The sequence below is a fragment of the Hypanus sabinus genome, chromosome 10, assembly GCF_030144855.1.
Source record: "Hypanus sabinus isolate sHypSab1 chromosome 10, sHypSab1.hap1, whole genome shotgun sequence".
Classification (NCBI taxonomy): domain Eukaryota; kingdom Metazoa; phylum Chordata; class Chondrichthyes; order Myliobatiformes; family Dasyatidae; genus Hypanus; species Hypanus sabinus.
The window spans coordinates 100,577,156-100,602,494 of NC_082715.1; the positions used below are offsets into that span (position 1 = coordinate 100,577,156).

Genomic DNA, 25,339 nt, shown 5'->3' on the forward strand with positions numbered 1-25,339 from the left:
ATAAAACAAGTCTCGCTTAAAGCTTGTTGTTTTAAAAAAAAACCTTTTGCCAGAATTTTTGTTTTGTATTCTCAAATGAAGTTGGAAGGAGGGGAGTACCTCTGAGGTCTGGACTATATGGAAGAGACACTGAACTGGAATTTCTTAATAGGTTAGTGGTTAAGGGTTACTATCACCTGATAGCAACTGTTGTGTATCTAAGTTTTCTGGTGCAATACTTTTAGTCATTACCACGATTTTGTTTGACCAGTTATATGTTTAATGAATTGTGAAATTTGTCCTTGCTCTTCTTTTTAGGGATCTGGGAATTGATGATCTACTGAGAAAGTGTGAAGTGATTCTTGAGAAGTTCAAGGATCCCAAATCTGATCCGTGCTTTAATGCCATGGGTGGGTCCACTCAGTTTCATCAGGCAGCTGATGACTTACTTAAAAAGAATGAATGGTGAGTGTTCAATTAGATCAAGTTTATGCAATGCTTATTGCACCCTGTTTTTCCCTGAGCCCTGTTCCTAAGCTAACCCTTTAATGTTTTGATCTTGGCATACATTGTTTATTTCCAGACTACTGTGTTACCAGAAGCTACAATGAATGTTTTCTGCACAGGGATGCTTTATAAAAAAAAATGTGCACATGTATCTATAATTACAGATCCTTAGTTATTCTAGCTGTAACATGATCTTCTGAAAGCAAGTTCTAGGACAGCTAGTTCAGAGCTACTAATTGGTGTATACTCTGGGAATGTACAATAAAAGAGTACGTCCTGAAATATTAACTAAAAATTAAGAAGATGGCTTTTGTCAGGAATGGATAGTTGTAAAATGGGCAGAATCCATCAACTGCAGGGGTGAGAAAAGCTTCCACAAGGAAATGATGCAGTTGGGGGGTTATATGAGAGGCAGGCTTTAAGAGTCGCCACAACATTGTGGGCTGATGGGCCTGTACTATGCTGTACTGTTCTGTGTTCTATTATCGTCCTGAGTCCTGAATATATTGTCCTGTTCTGAAACAGTACTTTTGTTGTGGACACACAACATAATGTCAAGATCTGTTGTACTTATAATTGCTTCATTTTTATAAAAATGTAGTGATTTCAAGTGGTTTGAAATTAATTAAATGTTTAATGTTTTATAAGCCTATAATGGGGCAGTGCCATCTATCTGCAATGTTCATCAAATATAATGAAAGTGTAATCATCTGCTTTAACCTGCTTTGTTACAAGAAATCCAAATTTATCTAATTGCCATTTTGATAAAAATGTTGCCTTGATATATGAAGTTTTTACTGATGTCAAGTGATTTATGTCTGAAAGAGGAGAAGTATAGGTAAAGTCAGAAGGTCAGTGAGAGAGGGTGGTGCAGTTATAAAACACTTATTGAATGTTTAGAATAAAAGACAGGTGTGGAGGGAAAAAATGCTCTTTAAATGAGGCACAGGAAAGGATTCTTTGGCTTAGGTGAAAAAATACCCAATGATTCAAATCATTCCAAGAGAGCTGATATTCAGATGATGCAGTATCAGGCATTCTGATAACTGAGAGATCCAATTATGCAATCTCTTCATTAATCCTCCCATCTCACTATGCTAATATTTTGCATTTTAGTGCAGCCATAACTGTTATTGGTACAACATTTTCAGTAAGATCTTCAATTTTTAAAAAAAAAATTGGGATACATTATGGAATAAGTCCAGCTTGATAAGGACAATTTACAATGAACAATTAACCAACAACCGGTATGATTTTGGATTCTGGGAGGAAGCAAAAGCACCTGGAGGAAATGTATGTGGTTGAAAGGACTAGATGGGGTGGATATGGACAAAAAGTTTCCTATGTTGTTTTTTTAGCCGGAGAGTAGTACATCTGTGGAATGCTCTGCCCCAGACTGCGGTGGAGGCCAGGTCTGTGCACATATTTAAGGCAGAAGTTAATCATTTCCTGATCAGTCAGGACATCAAAGAATATGACGAGAGACAGGTGTATGGAATAGAGTGGGATCTGGGATCAGCCATGATGGAATGGCTGAGCATTTTTGATGGGCAGAATGGCCTGATTCTGCCTCCCGTGTCTTATGGTCACAGGAAGAATGCAAAAATCTCTTACCGGCAGTGACCAGAAAGGAACACAGGTAGCCTGAAGTGTAAAACATTGTGCTAACCACTACACTACCATGTTGCCTTTTCGTGTGGCATCCGTTGGTCTCGAAAGACCATGGCTCTGCTCCTGGACTCGGATGTTGGAACGTACGGACATGTTGCCTTACTCTATATCAAAATAGATCATGTTCCATATTGGGTTTTAAAATTTGTATTTTTTTTCTGTTTGAATCAGCTTGAGTTAAAATCAAAATTAATAGGATTATTAGCATAAGCTTAACAAGAAATGCTGAAATCAGAGCAACCCACACAAAATGCTGGAGGAATTCAGCAGGTCAGGCAGCATCTATAGAGAAAAATAAACAGTTTTGATGCTTCAAGCTGAGTTCCTTCATGAGAACTGGAAAAAGGGGGAGCAGAAGCCAGAGTTAGCAAGTGGAGAGACGAGAGGTGGCAGGTGTAGATGATGAAACCAGGTGAATGGTGGAGGGAGGGTAAGTGAGAAGGTGGAGGGTGGTAAGAAGTAAAGGGTTGAAGGAGGAGTAATCTGATAGGAGGGGTGAGTGGACCACGGGAGAAAGAGGTGGAGGAGGAGGGGTACCAGAGGGATGTGATCGGCAAGTGATGAAGAAGTAAGAGGGAAGTCAGAATAGGGAATGGGAAAAGACAGGAAGAGGAGATATTACCAGTTGTTAAGAGAAAGCGCTGTTCATGCCATCAGGTTGGAAGCTACCCTGACAGAATGAGGTACTGCTCCTCCAACCTGAGTGTGGACTCATGGTATGTTTATTAGCAATTGTTTCTTTCACATATGGAATTTAATAGCGGTGTAGTAATGTTAATTAACAACCATTGCTGAGCAGCCTGGATGAATAATCTGAATTGTTTTATTCCACTTTGGACGTTCATTTGCAAGTTTTAATTAGCATCCACTTCTCTCTTCACAGTAAAGGGGCAAAGATAGGTTGGTTGAAGCCTAAAGATTAATGTGAGTGGATCTCAATGTAAAACTGTCAGCAGTCATTGTGCTAATCAGTCAAACAAAATTGGGCTAACTTCAGGTTCTGTGTATATAAGGAACCTGGAATTTTGCTTCACAAATCAGAAGTTGTAGGGAAATGAATATATCACCATGTAAATGCCACCTCAGCAAAACTGACTGGTTGCATTTTCTGTTTCACACTTAATGTAGGAAAAAAGCCTTACAAAACAAGGCCTCTAAGAATGGGACATACACAAAATGCTGGTGGAACTCAGCAGGCCAGGCAGCATTTATAAGGAGAAGCACTGTCGACGTTTCGGGCCAAGACGTTTCGTCAGGACTAACTGAAAGGAAAGATAGTAAGAGATTTGAAAGTAGGAGGGGGAGGGGAAAATGCAAGATGATAGGAGAAGACTGGAGGGGGTGGGATGAAGCTGAGAGCCAGAAAGGTGATTGGCAAAAAGGATACAGAGCTGGAAAAGGGAAAGGATCATGGGACAGGAGGCCTAGAGAGAAAGAAAGGGGGAAGGGAGCACCAGAGGGAGATGGAGAACAGGCAGAGTGATGGGCAGAATGGGGATGGAATTGGGGAACACAGCAATTCCCCTTTTAGAAGGGTTTGAACAAAGTTAGATTTTTCAAATAAGTATTGCTGGTCAGAAGCCAATGTACATGTCAAGCTATAATGAATGTGAGCAATGTCATTGTGAGCTTGGGTATAAGGGAGAGAGTTCTTGATGAGCTCAGTAAATGCTGGGGGCAAAATGGGAGTGGATTCAGAGGTATTATGGGATAGTTTGGGATCTAATGTGAGCATGAATAAAGATTTTGACAGGAGAAAACTGACAGGGATTCAGCAAGAATGTGGGACAAAGGTGACAGTTGTTATGAATGAAATATTTTCATTTGTACTTGTGTATTAAAACTAATAAAAGGATAACAGTTGATTTAGATGATACTCTTGTCATAAAATAGTGATTCACAACGACATTGTCAAGGAACAAGACATTTGGATAAGGATATTCACTTTTTAGGTGTAGAGAGGGGAAGATGGCCTTAGGAGCTGCATATAGTAGGACAAAACCCATGTTTGAGGGCAGAGCTAGAGGTTACTGAGGTAAGGAGGAGAGGATGAGAACTTTTCAGTTGAATTATTGGAATTATAGGTTCGGTATTGTCATTTAAAGTAAAATTGGATAGGTATATGGACAGGAAAAGAATGGAGGGTTATGGGCTGAGTGCGGGCCAGTGGAACTGGGTGTGAGTAAGCGTTCGGCACGGGCTAGAAGGGCCAAGATGGCCTGTTTCTGTGCTGTGGTTATATAAGGTTATATGGAGGAGTGAGTGAGCAGCTAGACTTCAGAGACCAAGTGTGGGTATTTTGTTCTCTGTGTAACTGTCATATGCTACATCTTCAGGCTCCAATTTCAAAATGGTAACGGGCTTCTGTTTTTGTCCATAAACAGTCTTCTGGAGGAACTTGGTGCTTTGGACGGCATCTCTCTGCTGACCAAATTTGTTGACATTTCAGGTTGTATCTGATGTATGATTTTGACCTGAACTGTTGACATGTTCCTTCCTCCCACAGATGCTGCTCGATGTGCCAAGTTTCTCCAGCGGGTTGTTTACGGTTCCAGATTACAGCACTCGCAGTCCCTTTTGTCTCCAGTTTGTGTTCCAGCATCAAAAGAGATTCTGCTTACTGAAATGCCTAAGAAGTTTGGATGTTTGGCATGAAGTCTAACTTCAAAAGGGAACTTGTTCAGTTGAGTGTTGCCAGCCCTCTGAACCTTTTGACCCAAGTTGTGAAGAGAACAATAATCCATTGAAAGGAGATGGATGAATGTAGAATGAGCAGGGTCGGGTGAATAAGCTGCTGGAGTGAAAGGGGAATTGAGTAGGAGACAGAAATTCCTGAGTTAGTGAACAGCAAAGTTGAGGATGAGCCAGCAGACCTAATACTGATGGAGTAGTTTGAAGAAAACTGAACTGGCATGAATGTGATGTTAGTAGGAGGCTATACAATCATAATCTGTTTATAAATATTTCAATTTTTTTTTTCCAGAATGGTGTGCAGTCATCACTGAACTCATTATTTTGACTTTGTTATAATACACAGAAGACGAATTAGGCCATTTGGCCCATTGAGTCTGCTCCACCATTCAATCGTGGCTGATCCTTCTGCACCCCCCCCCCCCCCCCAAATCCCATTCTCTGGCCTTCTCCCCATAACCTTTGATGACATGTCCATTCGAGAACCTACCATAAATTCTGGTGTATAAATTTTGGCCCTAAAATTAGGGGATCATTTTATACAGATGGTGCCAACTTTGGAGAAACAAATATACAGAAGACAGGTCATATTTATTGGCTGTTTTTAAGTCAAATTCGTTCCACTGTCGACGCATGAATTCTTTGAATGGTTTGTTTAAACTCGCATCTCGTGGCTGGAGCACAGACAGCAAACCACCGGGGATGACTGCATTCAATGCTGCTTTTGTCTCACCTGACAAGCGCGCTTTGAACATGTCCCAGACAAGTAGCAACTTTTCCTTCCCGAAACCTTCAGGACGTCGACGCCACACCTCTTTAACCTACTTCAAGCACCGGCAGCGTTCTTGAACGTAAACAGCACCCCGTGGGAGTTTTTGAGCAATCTTTGTTTTTTGTTTCAACACAAGATCATGTCTATTCATAAATCGGGTGCACCAACTTCGCGTAGCTTTGAAATTTTCGCTGACCTCCCGGTGTTTTTCGTCCCATTTCAATGCTTGAACTCGAATCATTTCTCTGGTAATAATGTATCCAGACGATCGCTGGTGATTCACCCACTCTACAACTTTTTCTTCCAGTTCTGGCCACTGGCATGTTTTCACATGGTTTGCACATTTCGTCTATGGCATTTCCCTCAGCGTGTCCTTTTCCTTTCTCCACTCTCTCACTTGTTTCTCGTTTACACTAAACTTCGGCTTATACAAAGGTAACATGAAAAAGTCACTTTTCTTAACCTTGGAAATGGGGGGATCGGCTTATACTCCGGAATGTACGGTATCTCTGCCTTAAGTGCACACAATGACCTGGCCTCCACTGTTGTCTGTGGTAACATATTCGCCACCCTCTGGCTAAAGATATTTCTCTGCATCTCTGTTTTAAATAGGTGCCTCATCTTTTAGATGAGCTTTCCTAGAGAGATCTTGTCAAATGCTCCACTAAAATAAAGACCTGTAGTATTTCTGAGCAAAGTACCAACATTTAAGAATAAAATTTAGATAACAAGTAAAAACACCCATTTTGTAAGAACAATTTAAGTTCCATATTAAGCTGTATAGTTAAAGCTTTTAATGTGTCGATGTTAGTAATGTGTGCACACCCGTTACTGTCAAAAAACTTTCACCCAGATTCATGATTCATTTTTCTCCCACACATGATAAAGATAATCAGATCAGAACATGAACTTCTTTTAAGTTCCTGCTTTAATTTTTGCCTTATAATGTTATTGTCTTGATTTTTTTGTATAAATGGTAACTAAATCTTATTGAAGATATTGAGCTCAGATATTGTGCAAAACCTATACATGAATGGCTTTCAGGATAAGATCACCGGTTACATCTCTTTCTACTACAGTCCATGTTACAGATGGGTCTTGAGTAACATGCATCTTGCTGGTCCACTCCAGTTTCTGACAGTATTGAAGGCAGTCTGAACAGCAACTTTGCAGATGCATTCTACACCTCTTTGGGTTTATCTGTTTTCCTTTGATGATCTAAGACATAGGTGTCAAACTCAAGGCCCGCGGGCCATATCCGGCCCGGCGTGCAATTATATCCGGCCCGCGAGATCATTTTAGATAGATCTATTATTTTAATTATTAATGGCCTGGCGATATGAAGCCTATGATTGTAAGTTAATACCAATCATAAAAATAATGCTTGCTCCGCAGTCTTCTTCATAAGGAACCGAATTTGTGAAGTGAAACACTTTGTAGTTATAGCAGAGACTGAGACACATGAGAACAGGCTGAAAAAACGGAGGCAATGAAAGCTGCGTTCGCACGCGTCCGACTGATCCGGCCCGCATGAAGCTGCATTTTGCCCAATCCGGCCCGTGACCTAAAATGAGTTTGACACCCCTGATCTAAGATATTGATTTCAAACTCTAGGATGTCTCCTTGGTGTAAATTTAACAATGTTAGGACAACTTTGGGTGAAACTAGGCTTTAGTTTGTGTGGAGAGTGGAGTGGGTGCAGAAATTGTGCATTTCTCTGAAGTAGGCTCAGCAAAACAAGTTTGAGAACCAATAATTTTAAAAATGCTGTAGTCTTACAAAGGCAAAAGTTAACTTTCGTCACCTTAGATCAATGAGCATGTGTGTTTGTGCTACTTTGCTGAGCTCATCAATGGCATGAAATGATTAGGCACAGACAGCATGACTAATTTTTTTTAATACTACCCACCCTTGTCTATTATAGCCAGGGAGCACCCAAAGTTACTTCCAGAGCAGGCATGGAGACCTAAAGGCGACTATTCTGCATTTAAAGCAGAAGAAGTGGCTTTTTGATTGGCAGAGGATGATGCATGGTGTGGGGCAAGTCCAGACCTGTGAAAGACTTGATTTGGTAGGAAGTTGGGAAGTATCCAAAACTGAAATAGGCAGAACAGCTGGATTTTCAGTGTGAGCAGAAGTCAGAAGCTGCTTCTGTTGTTTGCTACTTCACTGTCTGGCTTAAATTTAGAAACCATAATTCAATTTGTATGATGCCCTGATTGACAATAAGAGTTTTTCAAGGTAGAAAAGCTTCCAGAAAAATACAATTGAGCCTGAGCAGAGGAAATGTTAGAAAATTTAATCAAATGTTTAGTCCAAGCTTGTAGGAGATTCGTAGTTAAAGAAGAGAATGGTGCACTGGAGAATGGACTAATGGCAGCAGCACTAGAAATAGAGCAGAAGTGAGCGGAGAGACATTTGAGAAATCTTGAATTTAGGTTGGGGAAATGTCTCTGGAGTAAGCTTTTGGAGATGGTGGAAAGTCCAAAACTAGAAATGCACATCAGCTCCACAAGGTTTCAGCCAAGGTTTGGTGGTAATATTCTAACTTTGGATCAGAAAACTGTGGATTTGAATCCCATTCCAAAAAAACGAATTCTTTCTAGGTTGACAATTCATTGTGACCATGTACTGTCAGAAGTTATAGCATTGAAACGAGGTGTTGCCCTTGGATAGATATAGGTAATTGCATTGCACTCTTCAAAGCTAGCTAAAGCCTTGCTGTTTGCCACTCAACAATCAAAATATATCCTGTCTTTGAGCTTTCAGATCTTTTCTTATGGGAGGAGCTTGCCTTCCAGTAACAGGAGAGATTCTGCAGATGTACGAAATCCACAATGGCACATGCTCTAAGAACACAGCAAGCCAGACAGCATCAGTGGAGAAGAATAAAGAGCTGATGTTTCAAGCTGAGACCAGACCATTCATCACCTTCCAATATCTTGGTCTTTGGTCATACAGTGCTAGAGCAGTCTTACCATTATGTTCTTTCTTTATGGATTATATCTATTCAATCATTGTGACACACTATTGAAGAACATAATTTTGTTTTGTGTAAGGTTGGCTTTTTTATTTCTGATGGCAGTATTAACCCTTGTTTTAACTTGCCTTGGGCAGGATAAGAGTAGCTATGAAGAAGGTAGAATTGCTATGGCAACAGACACTCACCAGGGCTCAGCTTTCACTGAAAAACATCAGGTGCTGGGAAAGGGCTCAGCAGGTAAAGCATCTCGTGCTTTAATGATTTTATTAAATCGTATTTTATTGAAAGTTTATTGAAATTTTTGATTTTGTGTAATGTTTAATATGAAAGCAAAGTGCTGCAGAAGCTGAAAATATGAAATTAAAACAAAATGTTGTGAAGGCTCACCAGGTTAAGCATCATCCATAGAGAAAGAGAGAGAAAAAGAGTTTCAGGTCAGCAATTAATTCTGGTGAGAGGCCAGACTAATAAACACATGGTGAAACAATTGACTGTAAATGTCTATGATTCTATATTAATTTTCTCTGAATAAAGCATTTACTGTGTAAGACCTTGAGGAATTTTGCATTTCAATTTTATAAATGGGATTGAATTGGTTTGTACTTACTGTATTGTTGGCATTTTGAAATAAATGTGTACCTATATTAGAGCAGCACATACAAAACGCTGGAGGAACTCAGCAGGACAGGCAGCATCTATGGGGGGGAAAGTATAGTCAATGTTGCGGGCTGAAACCCTTTGGCAGGACTGAAGTAAAAAAGCTGAGGAATAGATTTTAAAAGGTGGGGGGAGGGGGGAGAGAACCCCACTGGGTTATAGGTGAAACTTGGAGGGGGAGGGATGAAGCATCTGCATATTTTCTCTTCTACCTATATTTGAGAACCTTTATCACTTAAGTTCATGTGGAGCTTGTTACATCAAATTGTGAGAGTGGACTATGTGACATTAAATCCTTGACAAATTCATGCAACACAATGCTACATAGTGCATTGAAACAATGCTTTTGGGTTATTAACTGACTTTTTTAACCTTCAGATCACTGATTTGATTATTTCTGAAGGAATGGGGAAGATTCGTTCATACAAATTAGAAATTGCAAACAATTTGAGCCAAGCAGAGATTCTAAAATTGGATTATGATGTCGCCATTTATAATCCTGCAATGGTGAGTTTTTTTTAAATGTTTGTCTTTTTCTTATAATGACTTGTCATTATCCTGCTGCAAAACAGCAGATTTTAAGACAGACAAGACAGTGATAGTGAACCTGATTCTGCCTGGTGTCAGGATTGAACCGTAATACAAATAGTGTTGTCAAATATCAGTGTTTAAATATAATGTAAGCTTTACACTGCTCTGCGTAGTCTACCTTCAATTTTATTTTGGAATTCAACAAGTGGGTAGTGTAATGTCACTATTTCTAGTTGTTTTGGGTGACATTACACTTATGAGTTTGCCAACATTCAGATGAATTGGGCAATTTGCTGTATTTGTATTAATTTTCAGTGATCTATGTCTGAGCACTAACCTACATTGCATTGATCTGTCTAGGGTTAATTGCACAACAGAATCCACTGCTCCTTTGTTGCTTTCCCAGGGTACTCCAACTTTTGAATTATTAATCTGAGATTCAGTCAGTGAGGATTACTCTTCAAGGCAAATGAATAAGAACACTTCCTATTTTCCATGGTTATGGTATTTTAAATAAATCTTGGCTTTCTTCATAGAGTTGGTGGTAAATTCTGTATTGTTATGTTTTGTAGAAGTTGATTGCTGAATGTGAGGACCTACTGCAGGATTTTGATGAAATAACGGAACCTGGAGAAAGGGCAAAAGATTGTAAAGAGAAACTCCGCAGATTGAAAGACATGTTCCACATAGCTGTAGAGCTTCCCCGGCAAACTTTAAAAGCTGTGTATGATTTCTACGACATTCTTGAAAAAGTAGGTAGCTTCATAAACCAGCTAGACCTTGGGGAGGATGTGGCGAATGCCAAGCTGTGTAACAATGTGCTGAATTGTATTTCTTTTGCTTTTACTTGCATTTCTTTTTGCTAAGCACTTTAGAAATTAATTGAGGGGATGGTTCAGTTCCACGTTGTTTCAGTTGTTGATCTAAGTTAATGGGCACATGCAGTGTTTCTTTTCGCTTCTGATTTTATTTTGTATTGAATCCATTATCCTGATACTTTTATTATGCTGACTTTTGTTTAAGTTCATTTAGCAACACTAAAGAACTAAATTTTAAAACTCTCTTCCTTTCAGGTTGCTGGTTGGTATCACTTACTGTTGCAAGACATCTTTTTTAAAGAGGCAGTTTGTGATCATATGGTGCATAACTTGGGACTTCGTCACGAGGCAGTCCTATGCCTTAAACCAAGCTGGAGGGATCATGTTAACCGCTTCCTCATTAAAGCTCCTCTTCCAACTGTTGGGGAGTTGGTTCGGCTCGGACATTTGGCTGATTGCATTCCAGACACACTTCACAAGAGGAGGGGAAAGCTGCTGTCCCACCAGTAAGTGTTGCTGCAAAGTGTAGGGGTGAATCTAATGTAATTCACCCAGTGGGAACCTTGACGGGGCACATTTTGCACTCAACCAATTGAACATAAAATCAGTTAGGTTCCAAAACCTATGAATACCTTTTTCAGTTTGTTAAATGTCTTTGTTGCCGAGAGTTCCTTTGTGCTCTCTATTGCCTTTAGCCAGCCTTTTGCAAGCTTGTCATAGGATGCAATTAAAGTTTGCCCCAAATCCTTCCCCCTCAATATGCATTCCTCAATCCAGAAAACCACCTTTTGCATATTCAGTGTGTCTCCTGGCAGTAGCTTTGTGGTGAACTGCATATACCTGTCTGGACACGCCCCCTGCTGACTGCTCCTGTGGCTCCTCCCACAGACCCCGGTATAAAGGCGATTGAGGCCTGAGCCCGGCCCTCAGTGTCCAGGATGTAGTATGGTGGTCAACTCCTGCTTGTTCTTTCTTCCAGTCAATAAAAGCTGATATCTCAACTTCACGTCTCAGAGAGTTATCGATGGTGCATCAAGCTTCAAGAGAGAACACTTCAGGTCCCTGTAGATTGCCTGTGAAGTTCTTTTGAAAGCAAGCAAGTGGTCCCAGGCTTAAATTTCATTTTGGCAGTTAAAATACAACTTTTTTTCTGAACTGATTTGTTTAAGCATGAATTAAATAAGGACAAATATAGTGAGGTAGTGTTCATGGACAGTTCAGAAATCTGATGGCAGAGAAGCAGAAGCTCTTCCTGAAATGTTGATATGTTTCTTCGGGCTCTTGTACTTCCTGAGAGTAGCAGTGAGATGAGGGGATGTCCTGGGTTGTGGAGGGTGGAGGGGTAAGTTCTTAATGATGGATACTGCTTTTTTTTTCAGGCATCACCTTTTGAAGGTGTCCTTTATGCTGGGGAGGCTAGTGCCCATGATGGAGCTGGTTGAGTTTGCAACTCTGCAGCTTTTTGATTCTGTGCATCAACCCCTCTATTCTAGATGGCGATGCAAGCAGTTAGAATGCTCTCCGCGGTACATCAATGCAAATTTGCTTCAGTCTTTGATAACATACTAATTTCCCACAAACTCCTAATGAAATATAGTTGCTGGAGTGCCTTCTTCATAATTGCATCAATAAGTTGAGACATTTCAGAGATGTTGACATCCATGAAATTACTCACTGATCCCTCAATGATGACTGGTCTTGTTCCCCTGACAGCCCCTTCCTGAAGTCCACAATCAATTCCTTCATCTGACTGACATCGAGTGCAAGGTGGTTGTTGTTTTCCCATTGCTCATTTTTAGTAATTGCAAAGTGCAACTTGGCATTATTTCATAGACGAGGTTTTAGTTGGGGTTTGGTCTCAGTGTCTCGATCAGTGGTTACACAGGGCTTTTGTAAAGAGCTTTCAGCTTTTTAAACTGGCAAACATTTAAGATTTTCATCAGTGATTATGTGCCTTGTCCTTGAGAAGATTAACAGAGGTCAACAAAACCTTTTGTTGGCAAGATGTTTCTTTAGTATTATTGATGCAACTAATGAGATTTTCTAAAATCTTCTTACTATATCTTTCCCATGTACAGGTGCTCAGTTTTAAGAAAGTTGTTGACTTCTCCAGGGCAAGTGCTGCTGATTGACTTAGAACAAGCAGTTCAGTGGCAAGAATTGTACTTAAAGGCACTACAAAAGATATTGGTTCCTTGTGCCAGCTCATCCATTGATACTGACATTACTAGAGGTACTGCAGTTGCTTTGAAGGCTGCCAATGAACATGTGGTGCAACAAGAGCCTTCGAAAATAAATTTACACAAACCAAAACATGAAGTTGGCTTTGAGCTGTGTGACTCCTCAACAGAGAAACATTTTAATAAGACTGATCCAGTTCAACAGAGTGGCAACTATTTCAACAGTCGTCATAATGACCCGAAGTTACAGTTTACTGTCCCTCATGAGATGGGTGTTGAACGCTTTAACCAGGAAGGGAAAGGGCTCAGCAAAAGGCCACCTTCTTTAAGTTCTTTTGACTCTGGAATTGATGGGACTGGGACTTGCAACTATGAGACTGTACCATTTATTTATGAAATGGACAACAGGGAGCAGGGGTTAAAAAGAGCCTTGATCTCATCACTAGCAGTTGAAACTGCAAAGCTAAATGAAGAGGATAAATTTGATAGAGATGAGTCTAAGAGCCAAGCAATTGGTGAATTTGGGCTTCCTGATTCATTGTCCATATCAAGTGAAGTACAGCCCTTACTAAAGAATAATCCAAATGCTTTAAACTTTGAGATAAAGGTGAGCCGTTCAGCTAGCTTGCCCAAGAATCCTTGGGTTAGCCTTTCTGTTGAGGATCTTGAGAAATCCTATCTGATCACGATTACTCCCAAAAAACCTGCATTGGAGGCAAAACATTTTGAACCTGTAACAGGTGGAATCTGTAATATAGTGCACAAGAATGAAGAGAGAAAGTTGACTGGGTTTAGTGACATGACTCCCAGTCTGAATGAACTGCTCCCGATGGAGGCCACGCCTTCTGAGAAGTTAACTGCAATAAAGGAACAAGCTTTTGTTGTTGACCAATGTGCTGTGAGCACCAGTGAGAGATTTAATCATGCAGAGTATCTCAAAGAACAGGATCTGGATCCAGACAGAAACGTTGAATATCTTGAAAATGAGAACCTGGAAATTCTCCATGATAATTATGAATTTTGTGGATCTGCAATGTTACTCAAAAGGGGTGACAGTGAAAGGTATGACACTGCTATATATTCTTCCTCCGACCATCGTCAAAGTACTCCATACAAAACTTTGCAAAACCACTGAATGCTTCTTGTTATTTGCCAAGCAATCTGATTTTCCCATTCCTGATTGAAAGGGATTAATCATGATGGATACAAGAATAGAGGACACTTGGCCCACTGGAGCTGTGGAAGTTTTCCCAATCCAGCCCATTCATTTTTTTTTGCCCACAGTGCTGCAATGCCTACTGCTGTTAATTGTTGTCACTCTTGTAAATTAAAACTGAATTTCCCCATCAGCCTTCCAGGCAGTATATTTAAAGTCCTCTTTAGTTGTGTAAGAAGTATTTCATCTCTTGCTTCAGCTTCTGCAGCCAATTATGTTAACTTGTGTTTTATTTTGGACCTTTTAAAACTCTAATGCTGTTTCTTTTCCATTGAGGAAAACTGCTGTGTCTTTGTCTCTCTCAACAGCATCATCCAAGTAAATTTTCTCTAGACCTTTAGCAATTTCAGCTATCCTGAAATGTGGTGCTCAACACACTTGGATAAATTTATTTGAGTGGTTTACATAGAAATCTACAGCACATTACAGACCCTTCAGCCCACAATGTTGTGCTAACCATGTAACCTACTAGGTTTTGTTGGCATTGTTCAAATGTTAAAGTTCAGTTTATTGTCATTCAACTCGTATACATGTATACCGCCAAACAAAATAACGTTCCTCCAGACCAAAGTAAATAATACAGTACATACGTACAACTCGCACACAATGCATAAATATTAACACAAATAAATTAACAAATAAGATGCATTTATGAAGCAATTTTATAAAAGTAAACAGTATAACACTATTGGCCCTTGATATGTGATGAGACCTGGGTGGTGGCAGTAGCCTTACTGCCTGGGAGAAGAGGCTGTTTCTCATCCTAACGGTTCTTGTCTTAATACCACAGTACCTCCTGCCTGATGGTAGAGGGCCTGACTTTAGTTGAATAAAGTAAGAAATGTTCATTTGTTACTTTTAGCATTTGAAAAGCTGCTCTTTGAGTGCATTGATATGCATTAGTATACTAATGTGGCGTTCCAGAAAATAATGCACAGGAGTTCCATGCCATGATGAGGCTATTTTCTGATTGGATGATCTGCAGTGCTAGTCAGGAGGTGATGCAGTTGTTGTTTTTTGTAAAATAAAAAGTAGATGACAATCAGAAATGATTCAAGGAGTTGCAAATGCTGACAGTCTGAAATGAAATCAGAAACATGCTGAAAACATCAGTTGTGGTCTTCCTCACAATAAGAAGAATAAAGAAAGGATTCACAAGAATGCTCTTGGGATTGGAGATTTAAGGAGAAATTGGATAAACTTCTTCCCTGAAGGGAATGAGGCTGAAGGATGACATTAGAAGTTTATAAAAAATCATGAGGGGTATAGATAAAGATGGTCACAGTCCTTTTCTTAGAATAGGGGGTTCTAAAAACTACAGAGCATAGGTTTTAGGTTAGAAATGAAGGGGATCTGAAGGAGAAGCTTTTTAGTGGTAGGTGATGGTTCAGATTGCGAGTGGAAGTTGGGTTAATTAATATTTTACGGACATTTGGGCAGGTATACACTCGGAAAGTTTTAGTGAGATCTGGGTCAAATGTAGGTAAATGGGACAAGCTCAGGAAGACACAACAGATGAGTTCAGAGTCAGAATGAAATGTATTAACATCGATTATTTGTGAAATATTTTTATGTAGCAGTAAAGTGCCCAACATTTCTGGTTTGATGCTGTGTAAATCTTGAATCTAGGTCAGGCTCCTTTGTGGAAAGGGAGACAAAGTTAAGGTTTGTGTCAGTGACTCTTTGTCAGAAGGTGGAAAGAGAAATAGTAAAGTTAATTTTAAGTTGTAGAGGGGTGGATGAATCAAAGGGGATAATCATGAAGTGAGCCCAGGTCAAATTGGATGGTTAGTGGATGAAACTGCTTTTGTTGTCTTGTATAGCAAATTGCAGGATTGTTGGACATATTCAGCAGGTCAGGCTGGACTAATGGAGAGAGAAAATGGAAGTACTTGTCACAGTGAGACTTGTTTATGCACACAAAAGGTGAAGGAACCTATTAGTGGACAGGTCTGTTGGGTGTATTCTAATAAATTAGACTGCAGTGAAGGAAGAAAATAAATCTGAGATGGATTCAAAAATGTTCAAAATTGTGGGTAATGTTTTTAGAAAAATAAGTAGGACTGTTTTATGTGGGATCATTTTTTCCCCGGTAATGTACAACTTGTAAATCTAAGGATTGTTTTGCATTAATTATGGGAGCTTTAACACGTGCAGAAAACACACTGGATTTACTGAAGCTAAGACGTCTGACCAGGACATAGAGGAGCAGGAGAAGCTTCAGGATGATGTGGAAAAGCTGCTGCTGAAGACGGCTAAAATATTGGAGGTAAATGGTAAAATGCTTGAATGCAATTGAGACTTGATATTTATTGATCATGTACTGTATGCGTATACACACAGGTGAAAGGAGAATCAAGAAAGGACGAGGACTGGACAGGCATAAGTGTCAGGGGCATTACAGGGGTGTGTTGGGCCATTCTGAGGGAATTGCACATGATGTTTGGTAAATGAGGGTGTTGTACGTGTCCATCCAGACCTGTGGGATATTGCAACAACTTTGTTGAATAATTTGGGGGATTTGGGCACCAGGAGTTTAGCTTCAGAGAGTGGGGTGCATTGCAGATGTGAACTCTCAACAGGATGGAATAAAATGCTGGTATTATACTACAGTCCGGGTCTGATAGGACTCCCCCTGCAGTTTGAATAGGAGAAACTAAAAGATAACTACAGAAGCCTGAGAGAAGGGCTGCCAACGTTGATTGGAAGGTGAACCTAGCAAGGATTTTAGTAGGACAGCAATGGCAGGAATTTCCAGGAGTAATTCAGAAGATGCGGAAAACTTTCTTCCCATAGAAGGACCATTCTAAAGGAAAGATGAGGGTCCTGTGGCTGACAAGAAATGAAATGGCATAAAAGCAAAAGAAATGGCATACCATGCTGCAAAAATTGGTGGGAAGTTGGAGGATTGGGAAACTTCTAACCGATAGAAGGCAAATAAAAAAGCGACAAGGGAAGCGAAGATGAAATAGGAAGGAAAGCTAACCAATAATATAAAGGGATAACAAAACTTTTTTTCAGATATATAAAGAATAAACTGGACCACTGGAAAATGTCGATGGAGAAGTAGAAATGGGGTGCAAAGAAATGGCGGACAAACTGAATAAGTACTTTGTGTCAGTTCTCACCGGAAGACATCAGCAACATGCCAGAAATTCAAGAGAACCAGTAGGCAAAAATTAGTGTAGTCGCTATTATAAGGAGAAGGTGCTTGGGAAACTGACAGGTCTGAAGGTAGAAAGTCAACTGGACCATATGGTCTGCACCCCACCATTATGTAAGGGATAGCTGAAGAGATAGTACAGGCAATATTAGTGATCTTCCAAGAATCCCAATAGTGAATATGGAAGGTATGTTTCATGTAGTGGGCAAGTCTAGGACCAGAGGGCACAACCTCATAATTAAAAGATGTCCTTTTAGAACAGAGATGAGGAGGAATTCCTTTACTCAGAGGGTGGTGATTCTAGAATTCATTGCCACATATGGCTATGGTGGCCAAGTCATTGGATGTATTTAAAGCAAAGGTTGATAGATTCTTGATTAATAAGGGATCAAAGGTTATGGGGAGAAGGGAGGAGAATGGGGTTGAGAGGAAAAATAAATTGGCACAGCAGACCCAAGCCAGGTGGCCGAGATCTGCTCCTGAGTCGTGTGGACTTAGTGTATGGGATCAGCCACTCGGGATTGAAATTAGAAATTCCTTCACTTGGCAAATGACAAGTGAATTTGTGGCTGCTCCCCTCAATAATAAGTATACCATTTTAAATACTGTTGTGGGGGATGATCTGCCAAGGGAAAGCTGCAGCAACCAGCAGTCTGGCTCTGGCACAGAAGAGATGTGGGGAGAAGAGTGAAATGGTAGTTAAAGGGAATTCACTAGTTAGACGAACAGGCAAGAGATTCTGTGGATGTGAAAGAGATGACATATTGCCTCCCAGGTGCCTGGATCAGGGACATCTCTGATTTGGTTCTCAGCATTTAAAGAGGTAGGGTGACCAGCTGGAAGTGGTGGTACATATAGGTACCAGTGTCATAGGTTGGCAAGGGATGTGGTCCTGAAGAGAGAATATAGGGAATAAGGTAGAAAGCTAAAACAGCAGGACTTCAAGGGTAGTAATCTCTGGATTACTACATGTGCCACGTGCCAGTGAGGGCAAGAATAGAATTCTTTGCTGAAGAATTGGTGCAGGGGGCAGGGTTTCATATTTCTGGATCATTGGGATTGCCTCTCGGGGAAGATGTGTCCTGTACAAAAAGCACAGGTCACCCCTGAACTTGATGGGGGCCAATAACCATGCAGGCAGGTTGACTAGAACTGTTGGGAAGAGTGCATTAGCATTGGAGGGGCTCCAAAGAAGGTTCACAAGAATAATCCCATGAATGAAATGGTTTAAGTATGAACAGCGTTTAATGGTTCTGGGCCTGTACTCATTGGAGTACCCTGGAGCCTTATTCGTAAGGCTTAGATAGAGTGGACATGGAGGAATGTTTCCTATAGTGGGGAAGTCTAGAACCAAGGACATCCTTTAGAATAGAGATGAGGAATTTCTTAAGCCAGAAGATGGTGTATCTGTGGAGATCATTGCCACAGATCACTGTGGAATATAAGTCAATGGGTATATTTAAAGTGGAGATCGATAGGTTCTTGATTAGTAAGGGAATCAAATGTTACATGTGAGAAGGCAGGAGAATGGATTTGAGAGGGATAATCAACCATGATGCAGCAGACTCGATGGGCTGAATGGCCTGATTCTTCTCCTATGTCGTTTGGTGTTACGACAGATTTTCACCATTCTCCCCAGGGGATTATCATCAAATTCATTTGATACTAACATTCAGTTTTTGGGTGTTAGAGGAATTGAGGGATATGGTGAGGGCCGGAAAACGAAGTTGAGGTTGAAAATAATGACGTTTTAACGGTGGTGTAGGCCGATAGTACTGAACAGTGTACCATTCCCACTTATCATGTCCTGAATACTCAGTAGGTCAGAAGGACGAAAGTTAATGTTTCATGTTTATGATCTTCAGTACGGGGGGAAAGTTAGAGGTGAAGCTCATTTACATGCTGTAAAAGTATGACAGTACAGAGAGGGCTGGTCGACAGCAGGGTGGAAGGCAGAACAGATGAAATAGCATCAAGTGTAATAGTGCAAGGTGAATGATGGCGTGAGAAAACTACAGATCTATGTGCAGCAAATGCAAGTTCAAAATCATTATTTAAAGCCGCAGAGGAACATAGTGATACTTAGAAATATTTAGCTGAAATTTCTGAACACAAATTGAAAGATAAGGAACTGACCTATAATTGCAGAGGTGAACTAGAGGAAGTTTGGATGGAATGTGTCCATACTCTGTTGTTTTTGATGACTTTCTATCCTAAAGAACACTTGATTTGATTTTGGAAGATGACGATTATATAACACACCGTAAATCCATTAAAATTCATTGTTCTTCCTGCTATTACCATGCCCATGATTTTACGATAATGCTTACTGTTTTATATGCTCCCTCCTTTCAGCCATGACACAGGCACCTACGATGTTTAGTATTTGACCGAAATGGTTACTGTGAATGTGCCCACCAGACCACAAAACTGCAGAGTAGGATTGCATTCAGGCAGTGGAAATATAGAAACTGGGAAGAGCAAATACTCCTCGAAACTGAGGTTGCTAGAATACCCATGGGAGTTGATAGGATTAACAATGTGAAGACGATTCGGGAAGATTTGGGACAGATCACAATAGTAAGCATTTGTTAAAATTTTGAAAAATAATGAATTTAAATTTCACTGAAATGAACAAAAGCTGTTAACAGTATTCTTTGACACATTGGAATAATTGAAGATGGCCAAATGCATTTGTACAATCCTACAAATCATATACTTCCTGCAGTGACATTACCTGAAAAAAGCAGGCAAATCTTGCACCTAAAAATTACTCTTGCCTTTTTTCTTATTCAGAAACTTGTGTATCTCCATCACTTTTTCTTTATTTGAGAGAATTGTGTCCAAGCTGTAATTTTTTTTGAGAATGTGTGGAATATCAGAGGTTGTACAATATTTGCAATGACACCATCTTTTGTACCCAGGAGGAAGAATCTGTGCTGAGACAAGAGAAGGAACTGGAACTGCTCTTGCAGTTAGAAGAAGGGGAAAGTAGTGATGGACCTGAAGGGAACCGCTCTGTATCTGACCAGCATCAAGGGACTATGAACAGTGGACAGGTAGAGCTTGCAAAGACAATTCTGTCAAGATGCTTTGTAATCTCGATAGACAACTGTTTCAATTACTTGCATTTAAAATAGATTAATATATGAATCTGGTGTAATATTTCAAAATACCACTGAATTTAAGCATGACAGTATTTAGTCCAATACCTATTTAACATCAATTGCAAGTACTGATCTTCCAATGAAAATTTCAGATGAAAATTATAACAGATAATTATTGGAGGCCATGCTCTTTTCTTGCTGCTGTCATCAAGGATGATGTTCAGGACCCTTGGGTCCCACACCATCAGGTCCAGGAACAGTTATTACCTTTCTACCATCAAGTTTCTGAACTAAAATGGACACCATCACTCATTTCAGTACTGAACTGATTCCACAGCCTTACTTTCTAGGACTCCACAACTCATCTTCTCAGTATCTATTATTACTATTATTATTTTAGTATTTGCAGTTTGTCTTTGTATATTGGCTGCTTGTCAGTCTTTGTAGTTTTTAATTGATTCTATTGTATTTCTTTGTTCTACTGTGAATGCCTGCAAGAAAATGGATCTTGGTGGAGTATGTGGTGGTGTGATACATACTTTGATAATAAGTTTACTTTGAACTTTGAACCTGGCGGATAGAGTTGCCTAGTCACTTTGTGTGTGGATATCTCTTGCTGATTTTTGTCTATCTATTATTATTAAAAGAATAGAAACTTTGTCGGAAACTGCATTTCCAGTTTCCTGACAAGTACCACAAGCTCCCTGCTCTCATATAATGACCGTGTTGGAGAGCATCTAAGCTTGTCTGGAAGCAATAGGTCAGATGTTTGTGTATCCTGCACAAAGCTCCATACGCCAAGGCCATATGTTAGGAATGTATTGAACTGACGCAGGTATTGTTCTCTCCCATTCCAACCTGCCATTCTTTTTCTTTTATTTGTCTTGGCAAAATATTAAATCATTTTAAATGAAGTAACATTTTAAAAGTGTTCCAAAAGTGATTGAAAATTACATTAGTTGTCTGGTTTGGTTGTCCCTAAATGCCAATTGTACTTTCTAGGATCCCCAGGAAATGATCTGATACAAATTTAAAGGGGAGAAGTGGCAAAGAACATTTTGTGCTCAGGCTGAGAGATGAGGCCTCAGCATTCCATTTCCACTCTGATACCAAAAGGCAACAGAGAGCTGCAGCAATTGGTGTACTGTCTCCTCGTCCTGGAGAAACGCCTTTTTAATTCTGACCAGGAGGAGGATGGGTTTTGTGTGTGCAGTTTTCATATTTCTGTGTGATCGTGTGGGTTACTTCTAATTGTACCAGGTGGGGAAAAATAATTAAAATGAATTTAATGGACATGAGAGAGAGAACAAGTTGCAGGGAACTTTGGATATTAAATAATTACTTTAATTTAGATTTCAGAAGATTGTGTTGGATTGCCAGGAATCCATGCGTTTCTCTGGGATAAAACTCCATTTCCATTGAATTATGACTAATTTCTTTTCACCCCTATCTCCAACCTGGTTAATCTCACCTTGCGTGTAGAATGAGCTGGGATTCAGGCAAATTGTTTGATGGGATGTGAATTGGCAAGATCACAGTACTGTTCACTCACAGATTATTGCTTCGGTCTGTGCCGGTCTCACTTACTCAGATGGAGTTTTTGTTACAGGTGATGATGTCTCTGAGTGAGCTTTCAGAAGCCGGAGTGATTGGATTGGAGGACTATACCTGGCAGGAAATGGGACAGCATGAATTTCGCTGCAGTTGCACATGCCCACATTTAAAATGTGATGTTGAACATGTACGGGGAGAAAGAGGATCCAAGCATTACAGTAGTCTTTGCTCTACAAAGCATAATGCTGCCCCATCTGTTCAAGAGTCACACTGGGTGCACCACTGTGATTCCAGGTTACTGCAAGAATTGAAAGAACTCAATCAAATAGAGGACAGAATTCTGGAAGAGAACTTGAAAATAAGAGAACTGTGTTGCTCTGAGGAGGAGCAGAAAGTTGAAATTCCAATTTTACCTGAGTCAAGCGCAGGCCGATCAAACATCAGCAAAGATAGAGTACAGTTCTTGATGGAGCTGGAGAGGGAAAAGGAGGAGGTTGAGAAAATGGAGCAAAGTCTGGTGAGGGAAGAGAAAATGAGACGTAAAACTTTGAAGAAGCAGCTGCAAATATCTTCAAGGACAAAATATGGGAACCAAAAGAAACGTACAACAAAATCTTCAGCACGGGATGTGAATTCTCACTTAAAAGCCAATCAGGCTGTTGAAGTAAAAAGCCAGTTTCCTTTCACAGGAAGCAGGAATTTAAAGTCCAATGATAAATGCAAGATCAATGCCATCAATCCAGACTTGCATCAGGACCCTATTTGTTTCAAACATTCTCAGGCCAAATTGCAGATTGGTCATGGCACAAGTAAAGTAAGTAAACCAGTCCAATCTAATAAAATCTGCCCACAAGACTATGGTCTTGATCTGACTATAAATAATATTTCTGTCCTTGCAGAAAAAAATCCATGTATAATTGATGGCCAAATATTTACTCCTCCACACGATGAAACCCCTGTACAGTCAGATAAAACGGAACACAAGAGTAATATAGGAATCTCAGAAGAAGCCCATGTAGAAATTGGGCAGGAGATTGCTCCAGATTGGTTGGTGTTGACTGATGAGTGCAAGGAACAGTGCAGTGTTGATGGTGAGACTGTCTGTTTTAGCCTAGCACAGGGAGATGGTAAGAAAAATGGCTCATTGCAACTTGAAGTCAACAGAAGTGGAACTCTTGGGCAGTCTGCTAACTCTCCTGAGCATGAAGTTATTGACAGTAAAGAAAACTATAGAGCAGACTGCAAAAACCAAGGTGATGCAAATGTACAGACAAACCAAGAGCCAAAGCCAGAACTGCGGACCGGTGTTACTAGCAAAGTGGAAAAGCTGTCAGCTCATGTAATTTCTCAGCAATGCTCTGACAGATCTCTTGAAGATGCTGTTGGGGCAAAATGTGGTAAAAAGGGCCAGCAAGGACTTCCATTACCCAGACCCAGGAAAACTACGAAGCAGTACCAAACCAAAAGTCACCCAGAGCAATACTTGGAAGATTCCGATCCTTTCTGGAAATGTACAGATCGTGTAGAAGCTGCTACATTTGTGGGCACCTGCTCAATGTCAAAGGATCCCAGAACACAAGTGCCTAATCCTGGTCTTCAAATCAGGAACAAAAGTTCATCAGAAGACCTCAAAAGGGATACGATGGGTAAAAATTCAACCACCCTGTCTGACAGCTTGGTAAACATAAAGATCGAGCAGGTGGATTGCAAGGAAGATAATTCTAGTACTGAAGCATGCTCTTTATTTACTTCCACTGAGGACAGAAAATTATCTTCTTGGAGAACAGATTCCAAATTGGTAAATAGAGATGTTTGTGATGAAGGTAAATGCAATGAGCAACACATCCTTTTATGTAATGATGTAAAACAGGAAGCCGGTACAATTTGCAATAGCAGCTTAGAATCAAGAGAGAGTTGCATACCTGAAATGTTGCATTGTAATGCATCCATAAGTATCGGCACTCAGGAGGGTTCAGTACATATGCATGATGATTCAGTTCATCTACATGATATTACAAATCAAGACATTCAACCTGTATTTGAAGACTGCCATGCCAGAGTGTCTGGGATATTTAATACGGCAGTGAGTGCACAGACTTTCCAACCATCTGTTTTCAAGGTAACGGCATTTATTTATTTTTTAAATAAAGACAGATATTTGTCTAACATGGTTGTGATTTGACTTTTGTGAATTCATTTAAAAGGCAACAAGATGTCCAGAATTGGTTTTGGGCTGAATTGATCAATTTTTAAAGACTATTGAAGCATGAGCTTCTGACTTGATTTTAAATGCAATATCTCCTTTAACAGCATTTAGTGGGCTAAATTTTGGTAATCTGGGAAAAGCTCTGATTAACCAGAAATACATTTTCCACAATGTAGAGAGAGAAGTCAAACATAATGAACATAAAACTTTACAGTACAGCACAAAATAGTGGGCCCACTATTTTGTGCCAACCTTTTAACCTACTGTAAAATCAATCTAACCCTTCTCTCCCAAATAGCTCTCCATCGTTCTATCATCTATGTGCCTATTTAAGCATTTCTTAAATGCCCCTAATGTTTCTGCCTCTACCACCACCCTGGCAGGATGTTCCATGCACTCATCTCTTTCTGTGTGTAAATCAAAATGAAAATAAACACACTTCTGACATCCCCTTTGTACTTTCTTTCAATCAGAAGAAAGGTATTCCCTCCGGAAATAGCCGTTCCTTCCCTGTGAAAATATGTGTCCATGCTTGTTATCATCTTACACACTTCCATGAAGTCACCTCTCCTCTTCACTCTATTCTTACCCCCCCCCCCCCCCCCCGCTTTGCTCCAGAGAAAAGCTCTAGTTCACTCAATCAATACTCATAAGATGTGCTCTCTAATCCAGGCAGCATCCTGGTAAATCTCCTCTGCAGCCTCTAAAACAGGGGTCCACAAAGCCCTCAGTGAATGGGAAGTGTCTAGGGCTGAGAAAAGGTTGGGAACCCCTGCTCTATAGCTTACACATCTTCATACAGTGAGGCAACCAGAACTGAACATGATACTCCCAAGCGTGGTCTAGCCCTTGACTTAAGAAGGCCAACACACCATATGCCACCTTAACAACCCTACCAACTTGCATGAAAACTTTGAGGGATCTACGGACATGGACCCCAAGATCCCTTTGTTTCTGAACACTGCTAAAAAAAAAATGAACTAATAAATAAGATGAACAACGTTCGATGTTTGAAGAATTTTAATGTTCATCATTCATGGCAACAATAGAGTGAAGTGGAAAGTTTTTCTTTTAAATTTTCAGCTTGCATCTAAATCAGAAAAAAAATTAATTTGACTTGGCAATACTGTCAGTGCCAATTTCCGTTTGACTGTGTATGGGCATTGTTACAAAGGATAACATTAATCTCCCATGCCATGCATTTCAAGGATAGTTAAGAGTCCAGCACACTGGGGTGGATCTGCATTTGCAGAAACTAGATTGGGTAAGGATTGATCTGTTATTTTAATGGTAACTTTTAGCTT

General features: G+C 40.1%; 1 protein-coding gene across 1 annotated transcript in view; it reads left to right on the plus strand.

Annotated features, from left to right (window-relative positions):
* Positions 1-25,339, plus strand: part of LOC132400884 (uncharacterized) — an 85,585-nt gene that overhangs the window by 31,765 nt on the left and 28,481 nt on the right. Inside the window, exons 8-16 of the mRNA XM_059982389.1 lie at positions 298-444; positions 8,738-8,840; positions 9,639-9,767; positions 10,364-10,543; positions 10,865-11,115; positions 12,688-13,851; positions 16,163-16,274; positions 20,093-20,227; positions 21,885-23,948. Coding sequence (XP_059838372.1) covers positions 298-444; positions 8,738-8,840; positions 9,639-9,767; positions 10,364-10,543; positions 10,865-11,115; positions 12,688-13,851; positions 16,163-16,274; positions 20,093-20,227; positions 21,885-23,948 — 4,285 coding nt within the window. The remainder of the gene's footprint in view (positions 1-297; positions 445-8,737; positions 8,841-9,638; positions 9,768-10,363; positions 10,544-10,864; positions 11,116-12,687; positions 13,852-16,162; positions 16,275-20,092; positions 20,228-21,884; positions 23,949-25,339) is intronic.